Here is an 18601-nt window from a genome sequence, read left to right as displayed (position 1 = left end):
ACTCACCTGGCAGCTTGGGTGCCTTGATGGGGTACCCCAGTGGGACGCCAGGCTGCTGGCCCCCAAAGGGTCCGACTCCTGTGGGAACAAGGAAAGCGAGCTCAGGTCCTGGCCGAGGGGGCCAGCAGCCCCGCGGGGCTCGTCGGCCTCACGATCCACGTCCCGCGCCGAGGGAGCTCCGGAACCTAGCCTGTCTTCCTGCCTCTTTGTCACCGGTCAGCCTGGCCCTCCTCAGTGCCCTAGGTCCCTTCCCCGCCCCCCCCCCCGCCCTGGGGCTCGGCCACCGTCCGGGCCTGCAGCTCTCACGGCATCTGGCACAGACGGGTGGGATTTCTGGGCTCATTTGGCTGCGGCACAGACGGAGGGGTTGGGGTTGGGGAAGCGGCCTGTGATGGAGGCTACATCGTGCTGAAGCCAGTCCAAGGCCTGGGGCGGGTAGGCATGAGGGAAGCCGGGAGGCCTTGCTGGGATGTCGGGTGCCCAGCCCCTCCCAGGGCAAGGGACCCTCCCTGCCTGGCTGGCTACTCTATGGGCCTGCCCACCCGCCAGAGGTGGGAGGGGATGTTGGGGGGGGACATCCCACTCTGCCTCACCTGGGATTCCAGCAAAAGCTCCGCCTCCACCTGCAGGGACAGGAGCCATCAGCTCAGCCCCACCCCCACGGGCCCCGGGCGCCAAGGGACCCATAAATGGCAGCTGTTGGGGGGCAGGCCGACGGGAGCATGGCCCCATCTGCCTGGACCTCCCGGCTTACACTGGGGGTTTCTGAGAGGGGTGCTGCCCATCTTGGCCGGCTACACCCGGGCTGGAGCCCCAGAGGCACACACCCGGAGGGCCCTGAGCCCCGAGTCCCCATCCCCACCCCCACCCAGGGCCACAGGGGGCCTGCAGGAGTGTGGAGATTCCCGCCCTGGGCTCCCAGCCCGCTGGCCGCGTACCTGGGGCCTTGGCCTTGACTCCAGTTCCAGTGGGAACCCCAGGGAGCACCCCGACACCCGGGAACCGAGCTCCTGTGGAGCAAAGCAGGGAACTGGCAGTGACGTGTGGGAAGACAGGCCTTGCGGGTCCCCAACCTGCCCCGGGGTCGCCGAGCTGAGCTTCTGTACTGACTATCAGCCAGGGGCACGGCTCACGGGGTGGGGGTGGGGGGCCGTGTGGCCGTGGGTCCCTGTCTGACCCAAGGTCAGAAGCCCTGAGTTTTAATCCCACGTCCTCGCCACTCGAGCCTGTGCCTCAGTTGGCCTTCTCGCTAAACTGGAGGTAATTTGTAACCACGCTGCTCACCGTCCCCGGAGAAGGCAGGACGGTCGCTCCTTCCCCCCCCATCCTGTCTCCACTGGGGCTGGGCTACCTCAGCCAGGGGGACAGTGGGGTGGGGGGTGGGGACAGACACTCTTGTCAGGAAATCCCTCCGAGCGGGCCGATTCTGGGCTTTTGGGGGAATTCAGGAGGTCACATGCCGGGTGGGGTGGCCAGGCCCTGGCAGGGGAAGGAGGACTAGAGGGCAGCTCAGAGGGGGTCTCCTGCAGGGCAGATGTGCTGGGCGGGCCCCCTGGTGACTCAGAGCTTTTAGGAAAGAGCTGGCTACCCTGGGACTTGCTGTGTCCCCGGGCAGGGCGGGGGGAGGGGGCCCTTCCTGGGCTGTGACGACGGTCTGGGTTTGGGCCTAGGATCAGGGCTGGGGACAGGGGTGAAGCTGGCTAGCCTCTGCGGGGAAAGACGACTCTGGTCATCTTCTGTCCGTTGGTCTGAGCTTTGATGCTTAGGGGGACAGAGCCGGTCAGGGCCCGGCTGGGGAGGTCACGGGCCACCCGGGAGGTTGCCGGGGGCTTCTTTCCTTGCCCTAGGGTCCGCTCCTTCTTCAGGCCCTCACCTGTGCCTGGGAGCACTCCGCCTGGGTAGACGCCGGGCAGCCCCACACCTGTGGCCGAGAGAAGAGGTCTGAGCTGCGAGCAGAGGTTTCCCGGGCCGGTCTCTCCAGAGCGGCTCCGGGGCTCCCAGACCCCAGCTGCCCTGGGGCCCAGGGAATGTCGCCAGAGACCCAAGCGCAGTGGCCGCAGGTCTCTGACGCGTTTCGGAAGTCATCTGCAAGCCCTGCTCTCTTGTGTGGATTTATCTTGTCTCCTGGAGCCTGTTTACACGGCTGGCTCGGCCCACCTCGGGGCTAACAGCTTCCAGATGTTCCTCCCTGCTGTGTGGACTCAGGCAGCCTTTTGTTCAACCTGAAGTCACTTCCTCAAGGGCTTGGGTGCAGGGGAGCAAGCACCAGATGGGGGGGTCAGTGTGGCCTGGGCTCAGCCCAGCTCTGCCGGGACGGCCACGGGCCTTTCCGCCCTGCCTGTCCCCCACCCTGCGCCCATCTGGCGCTTGAGTGCCTGCCACAAAGCGAGCCTCTGAGGTCCCTTTCTGGTCTAAGATCTGGAAGAAGGGCCCGGAGGGTAGGCCGGGGCCCCTCTCCGGCATTTCTGCCAGGTTACCATGCATGGGACCTGGCTGGCTTCCCTGCCCGCTGCTGCCTGACCTCTCCCTTCCCGTTGGTCTGTTGCAGAGGGGGCACCTCTCCCCTCCCCGCCCCGCCCGGCCCCCTCCAGTCCCCCCGGGGACTACGCACTGACCAGGCACTTTCCCGGGCTTCGCTCCGGCTCCGACTCCGACCCCGGCTCCAGCCCCGGGCACCACCGCGCCTGGCACGGGATGGGGGCACATCAGAGTGGGGTCCGCCCGGGCTTACGGCCTTCCACTGGGCAAGCCCGCTCTACCCACCATACCTGTAGACACTCCTAAGCCGCCGACGCCACCCACGCCACCGACACCACCGACACCACCAACACCACCGAGGCCGCCGACACCGCCCAGCCCAGCCCCTGCAGAGTGGGGAGTGGGAGAGGCCAGGGGTCACGCAAGGAACGGCGGGAGGCAGGAGGGCCCTGGGCCGCCAGCTGAAGGCCCCATACTAAGGTCTGGCCCCGGCTGGTGGCCTCCCCGAGGCTGGATGGATCGGGGCTGAGGATTCTGCCCGCCCGCCTGCCTCCCGGGAAAGGGTCTCGGCAAAGCTGGGAGCTCACAGAGGCCATCGGGCTTACGGCCTGTCCCCGGGGGTGACACTCACCAGCCTTGGCTGCCTTATAGGCTGCAGCAGCTCCCGCCGCTCCGCCGGGCACCAGAGCCCCCGGGAAGGTGCCTGCGGGAAAGGCCCCGAGTCCTGCCGAGCAGAGGACCAGGTGAAGCTCTGAGCCCCAGCCCCGCTGGGCCCTGTCCCTCCCTGGAGGCGCCTTTCAGGTGGCTTCCATGCCCAGCAGCGACCCCCGCTTCCCCGGGCCAGGTTTGGGGATGGAGAGCAATGAGATGGCCCCTGGGGCTTCTCTGCAGCTCTCGGCCCCGGACCCAGCTGTGACCTGCTCAGACCCTGGACAGCTGCTCCAACATCACGCCCACGCTAGCGCCCAGGACAGGCCCGGCACCCCCCATCTCTGAACCCCAGCTGCCCTCCCCACCAAACAGATGCCCTGGGCTTGGCCTCTGGCCCCTCGACGGGCATGCTGCCCGGATGTCCGCACTAACCTGCCCCCAGGCCAGCGCCTGCGAGCCCACCAGCACCTGCGGGAAGAAGGAGACCAAGCCGGTGAGGAGAGGAGAGGCTGGCGTCGCTCTTGGGCCTGGGAAGGGTCTTGGGTGGGGGAGGGGGATTAGGAACCAAGCAGGACCGTGTGCGGTGCCCACAGCCAAGCTGGACTCCAGCAGGTGGTACTGAGGGTTCGATCCTGATAAAATAGGGACCTGCCACTAGTTGCCATGTAGAGCATTGACCCACGCCCCTTCACACCCCCCAAGCCAAACCTTGCTTCCCCTAGGCCTGTCAGCAAAAGGGGGTGCCCAGCAGGGGTCTTACTATCAACACCCCTCCCCCCAGGCCTGGGCTACTTCCTCATAGGGGTCCCCAGGCTCAGCTCGCCCCTCCTCCCCTCTATCTGGAACCCCCTTCCCTCTCCCACCATCTGTATGTCTGTCCAGCCTGTCCTGCTGTCCAGGAGTCTCCTCGCTTGCAGACGGACGCTAAAATGTTTATGAGAAGCCGGACGGGTCCCTCTGGCTCTCTCCTTCCCACATCTGGGCCCAATTGCTCCTTCTCCCCCTCCAGAAGACATTCCTTCCACGGCTTTGGCCGGGACCGAGGGGGCAATCAGGTTGGAGTTCACCCCCGAGCCAGGTTTGTTTCCAATTCTGTGAGAATCCCTTCCTGCGAGCTCCAGTCCGCAGCCCAGGGGCAGGCTTCTCTGGGGACAGGCCCCAGGCATGGGGGGGAAGGCTGAGCCCCAGAGGGTCTACCTGGCTTTCCCTGGGTGTGGTTCCCCTTCCCATCCTGTCTCTCCCTTGTCTGAGCGGGTCTGGAACTCAGCCGGCCCCTCTGAAAGGTGGGTCTCTAAGCACCGCCCCTCGCCCTATCAGGCAGGTGCAGTATGTGCCCAGCTGGGTCTGTGTTTCCTTAACACCGAAGGCCCTGCCCTTCCTCGGTGCTGCCAGAGGCTCTCAGGCCAAGCCCATTTCCTGAGCTCCAAGAGGGCAGGCAACAGGCTCAGGCCTTTCCTGCTCACAGAAGGGCTGGGAAGAGAAGCTAGGGGCCCAACAGGAAGTGGGAAGAAGCTGGGGCTGGTGGGGTGGGCAGGCCGTCCTTCTGCTCTGCCCTTTTCCCATGCTCCCCCGCCAGCTGTCTGCTCCCGGGGTCACCTCCCGCATGACCAGTCCCGCCCCTGCTCGCCCTCCTCCCCGGGGACTCACCTGGCCCGAACGCCCCCAGGAGTCCAGCCCCTGGAAAGGAGAAGAGAGGTGAGGAGCTCAGTCTAGCCGGGGGGAGCCCAGGGGCCCGGCCCCCGGAACCCTCTCTCTTCCTGGAGTCCCAGAGCCCAGGGAAGAGTCACTTCACAGTATCCCCACCTGCAGAATGGCCAGCAGGTCCCCGACTTCCCCGGGACCCGAGGGCTGGGGAGCAGAAACCACATAGTGCGTGCCACCTGCCAGGGCACCCAGTGGGTGTCCCCCAGCTCCCCCTGGTCCTGCCCGGCCGGCAGCTGGCCCCCCAGCTGGTGCCGGCGGGTGTGGGTGGTGCCGCTCCCAGCTGCCCGGGCCCCCCCAACCGAGAGTCCAGGCAGGCCCGGCCCACGGACGCCCGCGTGGAGCGGCTGCCAGCCCACCCACCCTCGACTTGTCAAGGGATGAATTGTTCCCAAGCACGACACGCGCCGTCTGTGCCCCGTTTCATCCTGCCTGGGCAGGCCCGGACGTCCCTGAGGCCAGGCCCGGTGCAGCTGCTCGGGGAGGGGCAGGGAGGTGGGCGCTGTGACCAGAGCTGGGCCTTTATGGCCCAGGGTGTTGAGGCTGAGAGGGGACGATCTCGGGCCCTCGCCGTCAGAAGGTCATGTTCTGACTTCCCTTGTGGTCTACTGCTACTACCCGAGCCTGCAGTATTTTTGGATGTCTACACTAAGTCTTTTACCCGTGAACACCTCCATTTAGCTCTCATCCCTGATTGTCCTCTGTGGGCCTGTGTCCCGGTCCCGGTCTCCCCTCTGGTGCTTTATCGCCACCTGCCACGGGTTCTCCTGCTGCCGGCGGGGTCCACTCACCGCACCCCCCTGCTTTGCAGTCTCGACCCCCACGAAGTAAAGTCCTTAGCGGGCTCTCCCGGCTAAGCAGAGTCCTACTTCTGCACCTCCGTCGCCTCCCTGCCCTCGGGGACCCTGTGAGGACGGCTCGCCCCTCCAGGAAGAGGGGGTGCAGGTGTTGGCAGACCCAGCAGTGAGGCCCCAAGGCTCCTGGCCTCGCAGACCCCTACAGACCCCAGAAGAGCCCTGGCCCAGGACTCCTGCTGTCTTCTCTCTCGCGCTCGCCTGGCCCAGCCCTGGAGTTTCACAACCCAGATGGGCTTGTGGAGAAGTGGGATTTGGGTCTTGTGGACTCATCTGGACTTGGACCATCGAACGCTGAGATTTCGTAAGAGCCGTCGCATTTCCAAAGTGTCCTGGAGCCTCTGGCTTCAGAGCCGGGAAGACGCGGAGCAGGGGGTGGGGTGGAGGGGCTGGCCAAGCCTACATGTGCAGCATCTCACGCCGATGGGGCCATCAATCTGGACCATTTCCTCCACCTGCTCCTTATCTGCCAGTGTTTCCCAGAGGGACCTACCCTCCCCCTTTCCTGGGGGGTGTGTTTTTTGGAGCTGATGGGGGACCTCAGTGGCAGATCCGGGCCCCATGGGCAGAAGCCTGGACAGATGGAGCCAGATCTTCTTACTGGAAACCTCCAAGGTCTAGACACAGCTGGAAGAGGCCTGCCTGGTCGGCAGGGGAGCTCATCTGGGCCCAGCATCTGGGTTTGGGCTGGGGTTAAGTCCAGGCCTCGGTTTTGGGTCAGGGTTCAGCCCGGGGCTGGGATAAGGGCTCCGATGGTCACTGAGGTCAGAGATGTCTAGAAGTTGGAGAAAGCTTGGTCTGGGATCAGGGGACCATCCAGGCGGGGTCTGGAGCCCACCATCGGGGTCAGCACCAGAGTGACATTCATGGGCTTGGTGGTCACTGGAAGGTCTGGCCCTGCCTCCCCCACCCCCCACCCCCGGCACTGGGGGCTGTTGCTGCAACCCTGTGCCAAGGGGGCTCTCCAGGAAGCTGGGCTCATGGGTATTTGCAGGGTAGACCCCAGACCCTCCCCACCCTGGATGGAAGACATCCAGCCTCCTACTCCTAGAGGTCCTGGGGCCCAGCCCCAGCCAGAGTATAGCTGCTGCTCAACACCCCCCTCCCTCCTCTGGCCTGTTGCTTCCCTCCCTGGATTCACAACTTTGGAGGCCCTGCCCTGCCCTGCCCTCCCCTTCCCCGGGGGCCTCAGGTCTTACCGGTCTTGGGTGGTTTGCCTCCAGCCCCCAGAGCTGCAAAGCGGAGAGATGGGAGTGAATGAGCAGACCCAGGCCGAGATTTTTCTACTATTTCTCTCTCTGGGGCAATGCAGGGGCGGGGGAGGGGGTGGGTATCTCACTCCCCAGGTCCTAGAAGAGCTCATGGGGACGGTGCTCCCGTTCAGCCAGGGAGCTGCCGGGAGCCCGGGGTCTGGATGTGTGGGCGGGAAGTCTCAGCCCTGACTTACGGTTTCTACTGTCTCAGACTCCGTTTCCCAGCCCCGGAAGACCTTGCAGGGGTATTGTGGAGGGTCCAAACCCGGGGCAAAGGAGGCTACCAGGGAAAGAGGCTGGGGGAGTGATTCGGGAGGCCAGTGGGTTCTGGCAAGTCTCTCCCATCTGGACACTGTCCATAGACTGAGGGATGTCTAGGCTTTCTGGGGTTCTGAGCCCGGGGGACCCGAGTGACAGCTGGACCCCATGGGCGAGAAACCAAGTTCGGATTCTGAGCTTACCTCCTCCTCCCAGACCTCCGAGACCAGCACCTGTGTTGAGAGAGAGAGAGAGAGGGGGAGAGAGATAGAACCATCAGTGTCTCTGCCAGAAAGCTGCCCACGGATCCATGGTCAAGTTCCTCACTGCTTAGCTGCGTGACTTTGGGCCACCCTTAACCTCCGTGAGCCTCAGTTTCCCCATTGGGCCAACAGCCCGGTGCCTCTTTGTGTCTGAGACTGACCCGGCAGCTGCCCTCAGTCCTGAACCCTCAGATGCTTTTTTCTTTCTTTTTCCTCCCTAGATCATCTGTTTATTATGAAAGGATGTAACCCAGGAAAAGGCCAGATGGAAGAGGGGCGGGGTGGGGCACGGGGGGGGGGCGGGGGCAAGGTTTGGAGGATGGGGCGGGGCTTCCACGCCCTCTATGGGCACCTCCTCCTGCTCGTCCCGGGGTCCCCCTCTCTGGAAGTGCCCCTCCAATACTTTCTAAGTATTGAAAATATTACTTTTGATTTATCAGTCTACTTCAAAGCATGATGCTTTTTTTTCTTTCTTAAATTAAAAGAAAACGTGCCGCTCCCCCACCCCATGCCAGAGCCACACCATTCTCCCCCTTATCTTTCCGGGGTGTTCCCAGTCTCCAGTTGCACGTGGTCCCTGCCTTTATATTGTTAGCAGCCGGAAAAGCACTGTGCTGTCCGGTTGAGCAGGTAGGGCACTGCTATATTTTTCAGTAGCCGTATATTAATTAGAACAGATTTGACTCAATCACACCTTCCAGTCAGGGGGGGATTTTTGGTTTATGCCTTTGCAAATAACCCTCTGATAAACCTTGTACGGGACCTCTCTTTTTCTCTACCTCTGAATTATTTTCTTTGAACGGATTCTCAAGAGTGGGATTCATGATTTGAGGGGGGCAGGATAAAGATGTCCACTTCCGTACAGCCTTGCAAGCAAATGCTGTCTTCCATCTCAGAGAATTTATGCTCGAGTCCTTGTAGAAGTGTCACGCAGACGACTTTTAGAGTGGCTCACGGGTCTGCGGCGGGAGGCGCGCCCGTGTCCTTCCTGTCTGCGTTGCCACCGGGCGCAGCTCTTATGATCTGGTCACAATCTACCTTACCTGGGTGCATGGAAGTTTTGTGTACCTTACCTGGGTAAAACACGCCTCCAGGAACTCCACCAGGAACAGCCCCCGGAACCCCTGGAAGTAAGTAAGTAGAGTCCTCCATCAGCCAGAACTTAGGGGAACCCTAATGAAGCCGAGGGCAGAGGACTGTAGACTGCTGTGTCTCTGCAAAGAATGTCGGCCAAGCAACTGATGATCATAAAGCCTTTTCTCATTCACGCTCCTCAAGATGGCCCCATGAGGTTGGAAGGGCAGAGATTACTACTACCTTTGTTTCAATGGATGTAAAATCCGGCTCAGAGAGGTGAAGAAGGGTGCCCGGGGACACACAGGTGGGAAGAGACGGAGTCTGGATTCAAACCCAGACCACCGCTCTGAGCAGGATGGTGGGCACTGTGTTACCTGCTTCTCTCCCCGTTCCCCGGAGAGGGCCGGGCAGGGGACTGGGGCCGGGAACCTTCTGCTGGGTGGCCCGTTCTCTGCAGCCCCGAGCGGCGTGAGCCCGGCCCGGCCCGTCGCTGTGGGAGGGCCGGCCGGGCTGTGACAGCGAGCAGTAAGGAAGTGTGGCTTCAGGGAACACAAACACAGCCATTCCCACACTGATAGGATAGCGTGAGGTCAGCGTCCTCGGCCACTGGGCAGCGACGGCTGGGTGGGGTTCTGGCTGTCGGACGCAGCGCTGTCTTAGGACGTGCCGGGGCCCAGAGGGGGACACCATGAATGACCAAAGTGAATAGTTTCCTAAGGAAAATCTAATTCACTGGCCAGTCCAGGGGCGGTCTGCCCGGCCGAGATCACGAGTTCATTCCCCATGGACCCGCATGGCTCTCGCGGGGGAACGCCGTGCTGCTGGGCGGCCCCAGCCTTAACCAGCAGCCCTGCCAGTACTCCGGCCAGGGCCCCGGGACCACCCTGCCGACAGGGGCGTGGGTGGGGTTGGGGGACAGGGTCGGGCAGCCCTGCGGTGTGTCTGGAGACCTTATGACAGATGTCTGGTCTCCGTGGCCTGCCACAGCTGGGCCTGCTGGCCCCATGGCCCTGTTAACCGCAGAAACAGCCCAGCAGGGCTGGGAGTGCCAAGCGGTCATGGTTACCCCGTGCCAAAGCCCAGTGCTTTGTCACTCCGGCGCCACAGGCCCCCCGGGGCCTGTCACCCAGACCTGGACTGTGCAAGCAATCAGGTCTGAGCCTTGGGGGACGCAGAGTGGCAGGGCAGCAGCCTCCGGGGGCTGGGCCCGCTGGGGAGGAGCGCTTGGACACTGTCCTCTGCTGCCGACCTCGCACACAGCCTGCCTTGGGCCTTTGATGCCTCCCTTGGTCCCGGGCCTCCAGCTCTGAGTGTGTCTCGTGCCTTGCCCCATTGTAGTCCGGGTCTCTCTCTGCTTCGGCTCTCAGCCTCCTCCCCTCTCCCTCCCGAGGACAACAGCACTCTCTCCCCACCTCTCTCTGCTCTCTGGCTCCTGGCAGGCTGCTGTGTGGGGGGGCTCGGAGCCAGGGGCTCGGGACACGCCCGTCTGGCCTCTAATCCTGGCCGTGCCACTTCTTAGCATCTGCAGGACCTTGCACAAGTCACTTAACCCCTCAAAGCCCCAGTTTCCTTGTAAGCAATGGGGGACTGATAACCTCGGCTTTGCAAGGCTGTCGCAAGGTGTCAAAGGGTTCAAGGGAGGGACCTCCTGCCCTTGCTCTAGCATACAGTGATCACCGCCCCCCCCCAAAAAAGGAGGTGAGTCTCTGTCCATGCTTTGCTAAGCAGTGCACGGCCTGGGGGAGGTGTCCAGCAGATAGTCAATAAACCAGCCGGTGAATGAGTTGGAGAGGGGTCAAGGATATTGCCTATGGGTCGGGGTCCAACCTGTTCTGTCCCCAACCAGCCTGGGGGCCCCCCACCTTGGGCTTGGCTGAACCCCGACTTCCTCTGTCGAGGTTCTGCTCCCCACGCCCATTGGCGGCTGCTGGTCCACCTGCTCTCTCCCCAGACCTGCCTCTCTCTCTGCAGCCGTCCTGGCCTGCCCCGGGCCCCCCCGGCCCCCCCATGATTCAGATCCCAACAGCGATTGCTAAACTCTGAGCCTGAACCATGCCGGCCTGGGGGAGCTAGAGATATTTTGCTCCCTGTTCCACACGGAGCTAAGGGAGAAGGGGGGGCAGGGCCGAAGGATCCCAGCCCCCCCTCCTCTCGCCAAGTGCAGGAGAGCTGAGAACAGATTAAGGCTGTCGGCCGTCCGTCAAGGGCCTCCAGAAGGGCAGACTCCACACCCCAGCCGGTCATCTCCCTCCTCCACTCCTTGGCCAGAGCTGTGCCTCCCGCCAGGAGCGCCTCTCTGCGACCCAAGTCCTGCCCTTCCTCCGAGACTGATCTCAAATTCTTCCCCTCCTGCCTTCTCTGAGCCTGTGGTTCTCACCCTCGGCGGGCCCAAAGCCGTTGGCTTGGAGCACGCTTGTCTTGTTTTATGTGGGTTTGGCTTGTTTTGCAGGCTAGCCCATGGTGGAACTCGTCTCTCTCGCCTCCTAGACTCTTAGAGATCACAACAGTCTTCTGGCCCGGGCAGAAACTCCTTCCGCAAACATCGCCCTGGGCTCCTGCTTGCATGCCTCCGGTGACGGGGAAGTCACCCCCAACCGTCTCCACCTGCGGAGACGTCTTCTTTCTGCTGAGATAGAAGCAGCCCCTCCGTCTCTCCAGAGCCGCAGAGACCCAGCCTCATCTCTCATCCACAGACGGCCTCTCATGGCCCTTTCTTTCAAGGTCTGACTCGAATGCCGCTTCTGCTATGAAGCCTTCCTGGATTTCCCAGAACTCTTCCGGGCACCCCCGGGGACCCCCTATCTGCTTCCTCCATCACCCATGCGCGCTCCACCCAGGAGACAAAACATGGCGTGAGTAGCGAGAGGGAAAGTTAAACCATAAAAATATGCACTAATTGTAAGAGTTAGTCGGTCCAAGTAAACACATTCTGAATCAGAAGATGAATCGTCTCAGAAATTCACATTCCCACAGTCCCCTTATTTGATGTGACTTTGGCAGGAGTCTCCCCCTGAGCCTAGGAGATAAGTAGGGCAGGGATGTCTCTCCTCATTTTACGGCCGGTGAGATGAGGCGCCTGGCCCGGGACTCACAGTGGACCCCGGTCCCACGCAGGGACGCAGGGCCTTCCGTCTGGGCCCTGGGCTTCAGGTTCAAAGACGTGGAGAAGGCCGTTTGGGAATGAGCATAGGACCAGGAGGCCTTGGCAAGGGACTCTGCCAAGCCTCAGTCCAGGGGACTGGCGGGGGGAGCAGATAAGACCTCACGAAGCTGTTTATTGTTTGCCTGGAGAAAGGCTGCCAAGGGCTTTTCGAAAACAATCTGTCCTCTAGTGGGTGACTGTCCTCTCCCTCCCCCTGGGCACGGCTGTCTTTCAGCCTCCGGCCCCAGCCAACTTGGAGAGCGGGATTAGCCCCCCCCCCCCCCCAAACAGCAGGCCATCTGCCCCGGAGGCTCATCTGAGTTACCTGGGCAGTGTTTACAAAACCTCTACAATCCAGTGCCCTCCTCGGACCAAATAAAGCAGGAATTCTTGGGTGGGACCCTGGTATCAGCGCTGTTTAAAGCCCCCCCCGGTTAACTCCAGCCGGCAGCCAGGGTCCGCAATCTCAGTTCCAAATCATCCTTAGTTCCGGAATCAGGAAAAGAAAAGGCTGGTAACATTTCTGGGGCACGGGGGAAAGAGTTCTCCCCGATGTCATTGTTTTCTGTCTCTTTTTAGATGGCATGGGGGTTAGGGGGCGGCTGGTCCTCCAAGCTGCTTTGGAACCACCCTGAATGGGTGTAGACAACCCTTTCCATCACAGTTTTCCTAGGGAGCCCCCTAGGATATAGAATATTTTGGAGGTGGGGAACCCATGGGAGCCTCTTGGTGGGTGGGGGCAGGCGTGGGGGAGCTGGCTCCCCAGGAGAGCTGGGCAGGAGGCTGTGTGTGTGTGTGTGTGTGTGTGTGTGTGTGTGTGTGTGTAGGTAGACGGCCCCTCCCACTCCGCCCCCTGATCTAACCCTAACTTCTCTCGGAGGCTCTGGGCAAAAACCCCAACAGATGTCATGGATTCCCACACCCCATACTGGGACCCAGTTGCTCTACCACCAGGGACCGAGCTGAGACTTAACGCTTGCAAAAAAAAAAAAACCAAACAAGGACAGGGGAAGGTTAGCAGTGTCACCGAGGACACAAGCAAGGGGTGCGTTCTGCTCAAGGGCGTGCCCACTCTGGAAGACTCATCCCTGGGCGTGCTCTTCCCCGGAGGCAGCCTGGTACCCGGCCCCCGCCCCTCATTTTTTGGCAGAGAACTGGCTGGGGCTCGCCCCCCACCCCCCGACTGCCTTAGCCCGTTTCAGCCTCTATTTCCCTATTTGCAAAAGAGGATAATATTCTCGACTCCCGGGATTTTTGAAGGGGTTGAATTGTCATGCTCTGGGGAGGCAGGTGCTCAGGGGTCACACCTCGGGGAGCGGAGAGGAGGTTCAGGAAGGCCTAGAGCTGCTGCTTTTACGGGGGGCCCTGGGGTGGCTTGTCCTCTGGGGCTTGTCTCCATCCCCCTGCTGGACCCACCTGATGGTGTGCGAGTCCCCCTGCCCCTCCTCCAGGTCCGGGAGCTGAACCCCCCGTGCTGGACCCTCTGCGCCCAGCGGTCCTGCCCAGCTAGGCTGTCCCACGGAAACCTTGCAGCTGTCCAGCCCCTAACTCCAGCACCCCCCGGCATGGCCCTGCCCCCACTGGGCCCCCCATGCTGTCCCCCGCACCGAAGGTCTGGTTCTTACGGCAAGGGGGACGCCCCCAGAAAGCTGACCCCGCCCAGGCTACCCCACCAAATGGCTCAGGTATCTGCACCCCTCTCTTTCCATGGCCACGAACACCTTCGGGGACCCCGGGGGGGCCACTCCTGGGGGCCCTTGAGGTGCGTAGCAGCCCCATGGCGGGGTACCCTTGTCCCCTGCGGCAGAGAGCATGCCAGACGGTCCGGGACTGCCCCGAGCCTCTGCCAGTGGCCACCCTCTCTCTCTGCCAGAGGATGAACACCTTCCCCGGTTTCCCCAATCCTCATTCGTGCTCTGGACCGTGCACACGCACACACACGCACACGTGTGCACAGTGACCATCCACACCCGGAGAGCGCGTTTCCCAGGTGCACATGCCTGTCGGGTGGCAGACTTGTGCACACGCTAACAACACTATAGCATACCTTACAACTCCCGCCCCAACACCCGCACGCACACACGCACACTTACACCTGCTCAGGGATGAACCTGTGAACAGACATTCCCCCTCTCCTGTCTGATGACACACCTGGGCATACACATACATGCTCACCTGTGCGATCGCGTGCCACACACTCGTTCCTGTGCACGTGCACACACTCACACACATGCTGGGATGCCCCCCGCCTCCTCCCCAGGGACAGACCACAGCAGCGGCTTTGCAACCCACAGCCCCATAATCCACTGAACTCTGACCTTCCTCAGACAGGTGTCCTGACTTCCCCGGGGGTCAAGGAACCTGTTGAGGTCACACAGCTCACAGCGGCAGAGCTGGCCTCCAGCCCAGGTCCCCCGCCTCCCCGGGGCACATGTGCGCACCTACTGGATCCACAGGTGTGCAAACTGCCGGTGCCCAACGACCCAACGGGACCCCCACCGGCCCCTCCCCGGCGTGCTCAGGAGTCCCCCCTCCCCCCACTGGGACAGCACCCCGGACAGAGCAGGGGTCCTCAGCCCCGTTGGGGCGGCAGAACCAGGACTCGGTTGGGACCATCCCGAGTCTTGTGACAGGTTCCTCCTCAGCACGGGCTGGCTCTCGGGAGGGGCGGTTCCAAGGATCCAGTGGCCGAGGGGGCTCCCGCCTGGGAACCCCTGGAGGACGGCGGGGTGAAGGGCGCCCTCTGGTCTGTCAGCACGACCACCTGGCTGGGCGGTCCCCCCCAGGGCTGCCGGCATCCCCGGGAGCAGGGTGAGGCCTACCTCCAGGCTTCGAGGGGTGGGCGATGGCCAGCAGGAGCAGGAGGACTCCGGGCCGCAGGGTTGCAGCTCTCAGACCCGCCATCTCGGGGAGGAATGCCCCAGCCCGCTCTCTGCGCCTCGTTTTATCCCCAAAGCGTAATTGCTGCCTCGGAGAGGGAAGGAGGGCGGGCGGGAGAAGGGGGCGGCCTGGGGGAGGGGCCGCGGGGAGGGGGCCTGGGGGAGGGGGCCGCGGGGAGGGGGCAGTTACGAAAGGCCCGGCTCACAAGCCTCCCAGGCTGGGTCTGACGGGACTGGACTGTGGGCTTTTTTCCTTAAAACACACTCACACGCGCACGCACGCGCGCACACACACACACACACACACACACAGTCCCCCCCATCTCTCTCCTGCTGTTCTCTCACTGTTGGCCCTGTTCCCGCCAGAAAGTGCGAGGGGGGCCTCTGCCAGGACAGCCCTCGGGAGAGGAAGCAGGAGGCAGGGCCCTGCAGCCCGGCCAAAAATCCGGCCCCAGCCAAGGCCCGAGTGGCCAGGCCCCCGCCCCTCCGGCTGGGCCCCGGGCCCAGCGTGGGGACACGAGCCAGCTGTCCCGAGCCTCTGCCCCCACCCGGCCCTCCAGACTCCCCCAACACCCCCGGGTCTGGCCAGAGACGGTCCCTGCCCGAAGCTGGGGAGGTGGGGTGTCGGGCAGGTCTGGGGTCCAGGGCCTGGGGCCAATGTCTGCTGAGACTGAGGGCCTGTGAGCAGAATGGCCTGGAAGGGGAGGTCATGTTGGCACTGCCCCGTGGGGCATCTGGGGAAAGGAAGGGAGACCCTGATACACTATTGGGCTCCATTCTTTATAGGCTTAGGTCACAGTCTCCTGCCTGATGTTGGGGAGGGAGTGCGGGGCAGGTCCGGGATCCTTAAGTGCAAAGGCAGAGGGGCTGCACCAGGGGAATGCCTGGGAATTAAGGCCATGTTGGCGTTGTCCCCTGGAGCATCTGGGGGACATGTGGGATCCCCTGACACACCACAGAGATTCCATCTGTCATGGATCAAGGTCACAGTCCCACACGCAGGCCCGTGCAGACCACAGTGTCTGGTGAAGTTCAGGCCGGATCCCCAGGTACTCTACGGGGGACCCAGGGGTTGGGGACCTCACCTGGACTGAGAAGTGGCTCAGCCACCTTTATCACCCAGCCCCCATCTGTCTCAGGGGGCCGAGCACCGCTAGCACCAGGACCAGACTCCGGCCCAGGAGAACGCCCCGGGGGCCTGACATTCCGCTGGTGGCCAGGAGGGGGCGGCCCTGCGCTGAAACAGCGGGGACCCGCATCTCCAGAAGGACTCCGGAGGTCCCAGCCTGCCTGAGACACCATGAGGACCCTGGGGATTTTTCTGGGGTCGGATAGGATAGGAGAGGGTCATGCCTCCCCAGACCCCGAAAGTGGGAGAAGAAATTCGGGAGCCAGAGGACTGGGGCGGGAGATGGATACTTGCCTTCGTCAGAGCCTCCAACAGGGAAAAAGTCTCTGTGAGCTTTTCCCTGCCTCCAGATGGAGAGAGCCCCGGGGGAGACACAACCGCAGGTCTGAGCAAGGGGGCTAAAGCACCCCTCCTGCAGCCGGGAGCCCCGCGGCCACCTGGAGGTCTAGTGGCAAGGCCATGCACTGGGCTCTGGCGAACCTAGCATTAAATTCTAGCTCTAGCGCTTTCTACTGGGGTAAGCTCCTCACAGAGCTTCCGTTTCATCCCACGTCAGGGGCCGATAAATATCCCTGCCTAGGAGGGTGACTGCGGAGATAAATAAAATATGGTCCTATATTCCTGCACCGCACCTGCCGGACCCAAAGTGCTCCCTCCTTGTTGGGTCTCAGTACCAGCAGTCACGCTGTGGCTTCCGCTCGTCCTGCAAGGACTGCTCCCGTGTTTGGTGTAACTGTAAGGCCAGCTCTCTGCGGGACCCCCTTGGGACCCCGGGGCCAAACCTGCCTCTTCCTCTGGCCTCAGGCAGCAGCGGCAGTTTGGAAGGGGGGTGGGCACGTGACGAGAACAGGCTTGAAACAGGCGTCCAGGACATGCACGGCTCTTGTTTCCAGCGTGTGTTCTTTGGGGGGACTTTGGGGCAGCGGATAGAGGTTATGAGCCCGAGATGGTCTTTGTTGGTAGGGGCTTGGGGCTGCTCAGGGACGGGGTCCGGCGGCTCAGCGCCTAGGGCGAGCCTGCGTGTGGGGAGGGGAGGCCGGCGGGGTAGGGGTGCATCTGTGCGCCTGCCCCCTCCTGGGAAGGGGGAGCGGAGGGGGTGCTGGGGAGGAGCTGGGCCCCACTTCTCTCGGGGCAGTGACGTGGGCAGGAACCGGCTTTCAGAAATGCAAACCGCAGTCTGCTCAGAGTCTTTATTAATTCCAGGACCGGGAGAGAGGCCGGAGCCAGAAGGAGAGCTTTCTTGCTACCCGGGGACCTGGGAGAGGTGTGGAGGGGGCGCTGGCAGGGAGAGACTCGGGGCTGCTGGGCCAGACCTCTCCCCGCACGGCTGGGGCCCTGTGTCCCACCCCCACCCAGGACTCCCTTCTTTTTAGCGCCCCGAGCTCACGGCAGCAGCTCCAGGGACACTCAGCCTAGAGTCTGCACACGGCGGGAGGGGCTTTAGTTCAGAACTCACCCACTGAGCTGATTCTTCAGTACAATTTAGCCCAGCGCCCTCAGTACAGAGTTAAGGACCAGGCATTACAGTTATTAGCCAACACTCGATCATTCATTCCCTCGTGCATTCCAGAAACCCGGCCGTCCTCAGTTGCTCTACGCCCACCTCCCTGCATAGCTGCGTAGGTTAAACGAGGCCGGGAAGGTGGAACCGCCCACGGATGGCCGCGGGGCGCATCCCGGGCTGGGCGAGCCTGGCTTCTCTGTGGTCACCCACGAGCCTCCCTGCCTGCTGGGCAACCAGGTGCGTCACTGACAGGCCGTCTCCGTCCCCCCAAGTCCTCCAGGAGCACCTGTTTAGAAAGGACAGCGCTGTCTCCTTGCACGGCTCTGAGTGCCTTATTGCTTTGCCTGGAAGCCCTCTCTTGCCTTCCAGATAGAGTCCAGGCTTCTGAGTATGGCCTTCAAGGCCCTGTATGACCCAGCGCAGGGGCTCTGACGCTCTCCTTCCTTTTGGCTGGTCTCCCTTCTAGCTGGGGGAGCTCCTCCCCGGCTCCCAGACTTGTCCCGGAGGGCCGGACGTTGGCAAGGGTCCCTAGTCTCAGCTTCTGTCCCTGCATTCCTGTGCTCTTGGCATCCCTGTCCCCAGACCCTCTCTGAGGGGCGTTGGTGGGAACCTTTGTGGCTGGGCTTGGCATTTTATCTTAGACCCTCTGCCCTGGCCATCGCTGTAGGTAGTTTGAGGATAGACCCAGTTCTGTCTCCCGTGTCATCATTGGATGATAAGCGATAATAGCACACTTGTGCCTTCTGGGAGATGGGGGGTGGGTAGGGGCTGCTGGTGTGAGTGGACCCCCCGGAGTCTGGGTGCGGCTTCTGCTTTCCCTCCGTCTACACATGGTCCTTTTATTGGTTGGGTACAGGATGCGCTCTCTGCGTGGGGTCTGGAACCAGAGAGAGTGGGAGAGAGACAAACACTTGCTTCAGGGCTAGATTGGGAAGAGCCTGCTGTCCATCGGACCCGGGATCCGCGCTGGGCTCCGTCCCCGCGCATGGGGCCCTCTGCTGTCAGTCACCTCCCCCTCCGTGTGAGTAAGGGACAGTCCTGTAGGAAATAAAGTCAAGGTTACACTGGTAGCAAGAGCATGAGTTTTTCAGATGGCCCCAACTGAGGTTTCGGAAGGAACAGAACGCTGGTTGCGGGTGTGGGTCCGAGTGTCGACGCTTGTCGAGAGAATCAGCAGCAAGGCCGGGCGACGCGCCCGTTCCCGCATCGGACAGACCCAGCTGCAGACATAAAGCCAGACCCTGCCCTTCCTCTGATTCAAAAAATTTTCCAATAGCCCCGTAAAATAAAGAAAATGTAAGTAAAATGAATTCTAATCATACGTTATATTTAACTGATTATATCTAAAATATTATCATTTGTTTTTTTTTTAGAGATTTTATTTATTTATTTGACAGAGAGAGAGAGAGAGA

The 18601-nt window shown here is 62.2% G+C and overlaps 1 protein-coding gene across 2 annotated transcripts in view; it reads right to left on the bottom strand.

Annotated features, from left to right (window-relative positions):
• Positions 1 to 14845, bottom strand: part of ELN (elastin) — a 30863-nt gene extending 16018 nt beyond the window's left edge. Inside the window, exons 1-13 of one of the 2 annotated variants that reach the window (XM_059414704.1) lie at positions 14500 to 14845; positions 8532 to 8582; positions 7399 to 7428; positions 6884 to 6916; positions 4777 to 4806; positions 3562 to 3597; positions 3110 to 3202; positions 2769 to 2864; positions 2616 to 2684; positions 1874 to 1921; positions 939 to 1010; positions 594 to 623; positions 7 to 78 (exon numbers count right to left, since the gene is read on the bottom strand). In XM_059414704.1, the coding sequence (XP_059270687.1) occupies positions 7 to 78; positions 594 to 623; positions 939 to 1010; positions 1874 to 1921; positions 2616 to 2684; positions 2769 to 2864; positions 3110 to 3202; positions 3562 to 3597; positions 4777 to 4806; positions 6884 to 6916; positions 7399 to 7428; positions 8532 to 8582; positions 14500 to 14581 (742 nt within the window). In that variant the 5' untranslated portion in view covers positions 14582 to 14845. The remainder of the gene's footprint in view (positions 1 to 6; positions 79 to 593; positions 624 to 938; positions 1011 to 1873; positions 1922 to 2615; positions 2685 to 2768; positions 2865 to 3109; positions 3203 to 3561; positions 3598 to 4776; positions 4807 to 6883; positions 6917 to 7398; positions 7429 to 8531; positions 8583 to 14499) is intronic. The other variant, XM_059414705.1, reaches the window with a different exon arrangement.
• Between the last annotated feature and the right edge of the window lie 3756 nt (positions 14846 to 18601).

The sequence above is a fragment of the Mustela nigripes genome, chromosome 11 (assembly GCF_022355385.1).
Source record: "Mustela nigripes isolate SB6536 chromosome 11, MUSNIG.SB6536, whole genome shotgun sequence".
Classification (NCBI taxonomy): Eukaryota; Metazoa; Chordata; class Mammalia; order Carnivora; family Mustelidae; genus Mustela; species Mustela nigripes.
This window is presented reverse-complemented; position numbering and strand designations above follow the sequence as displayed.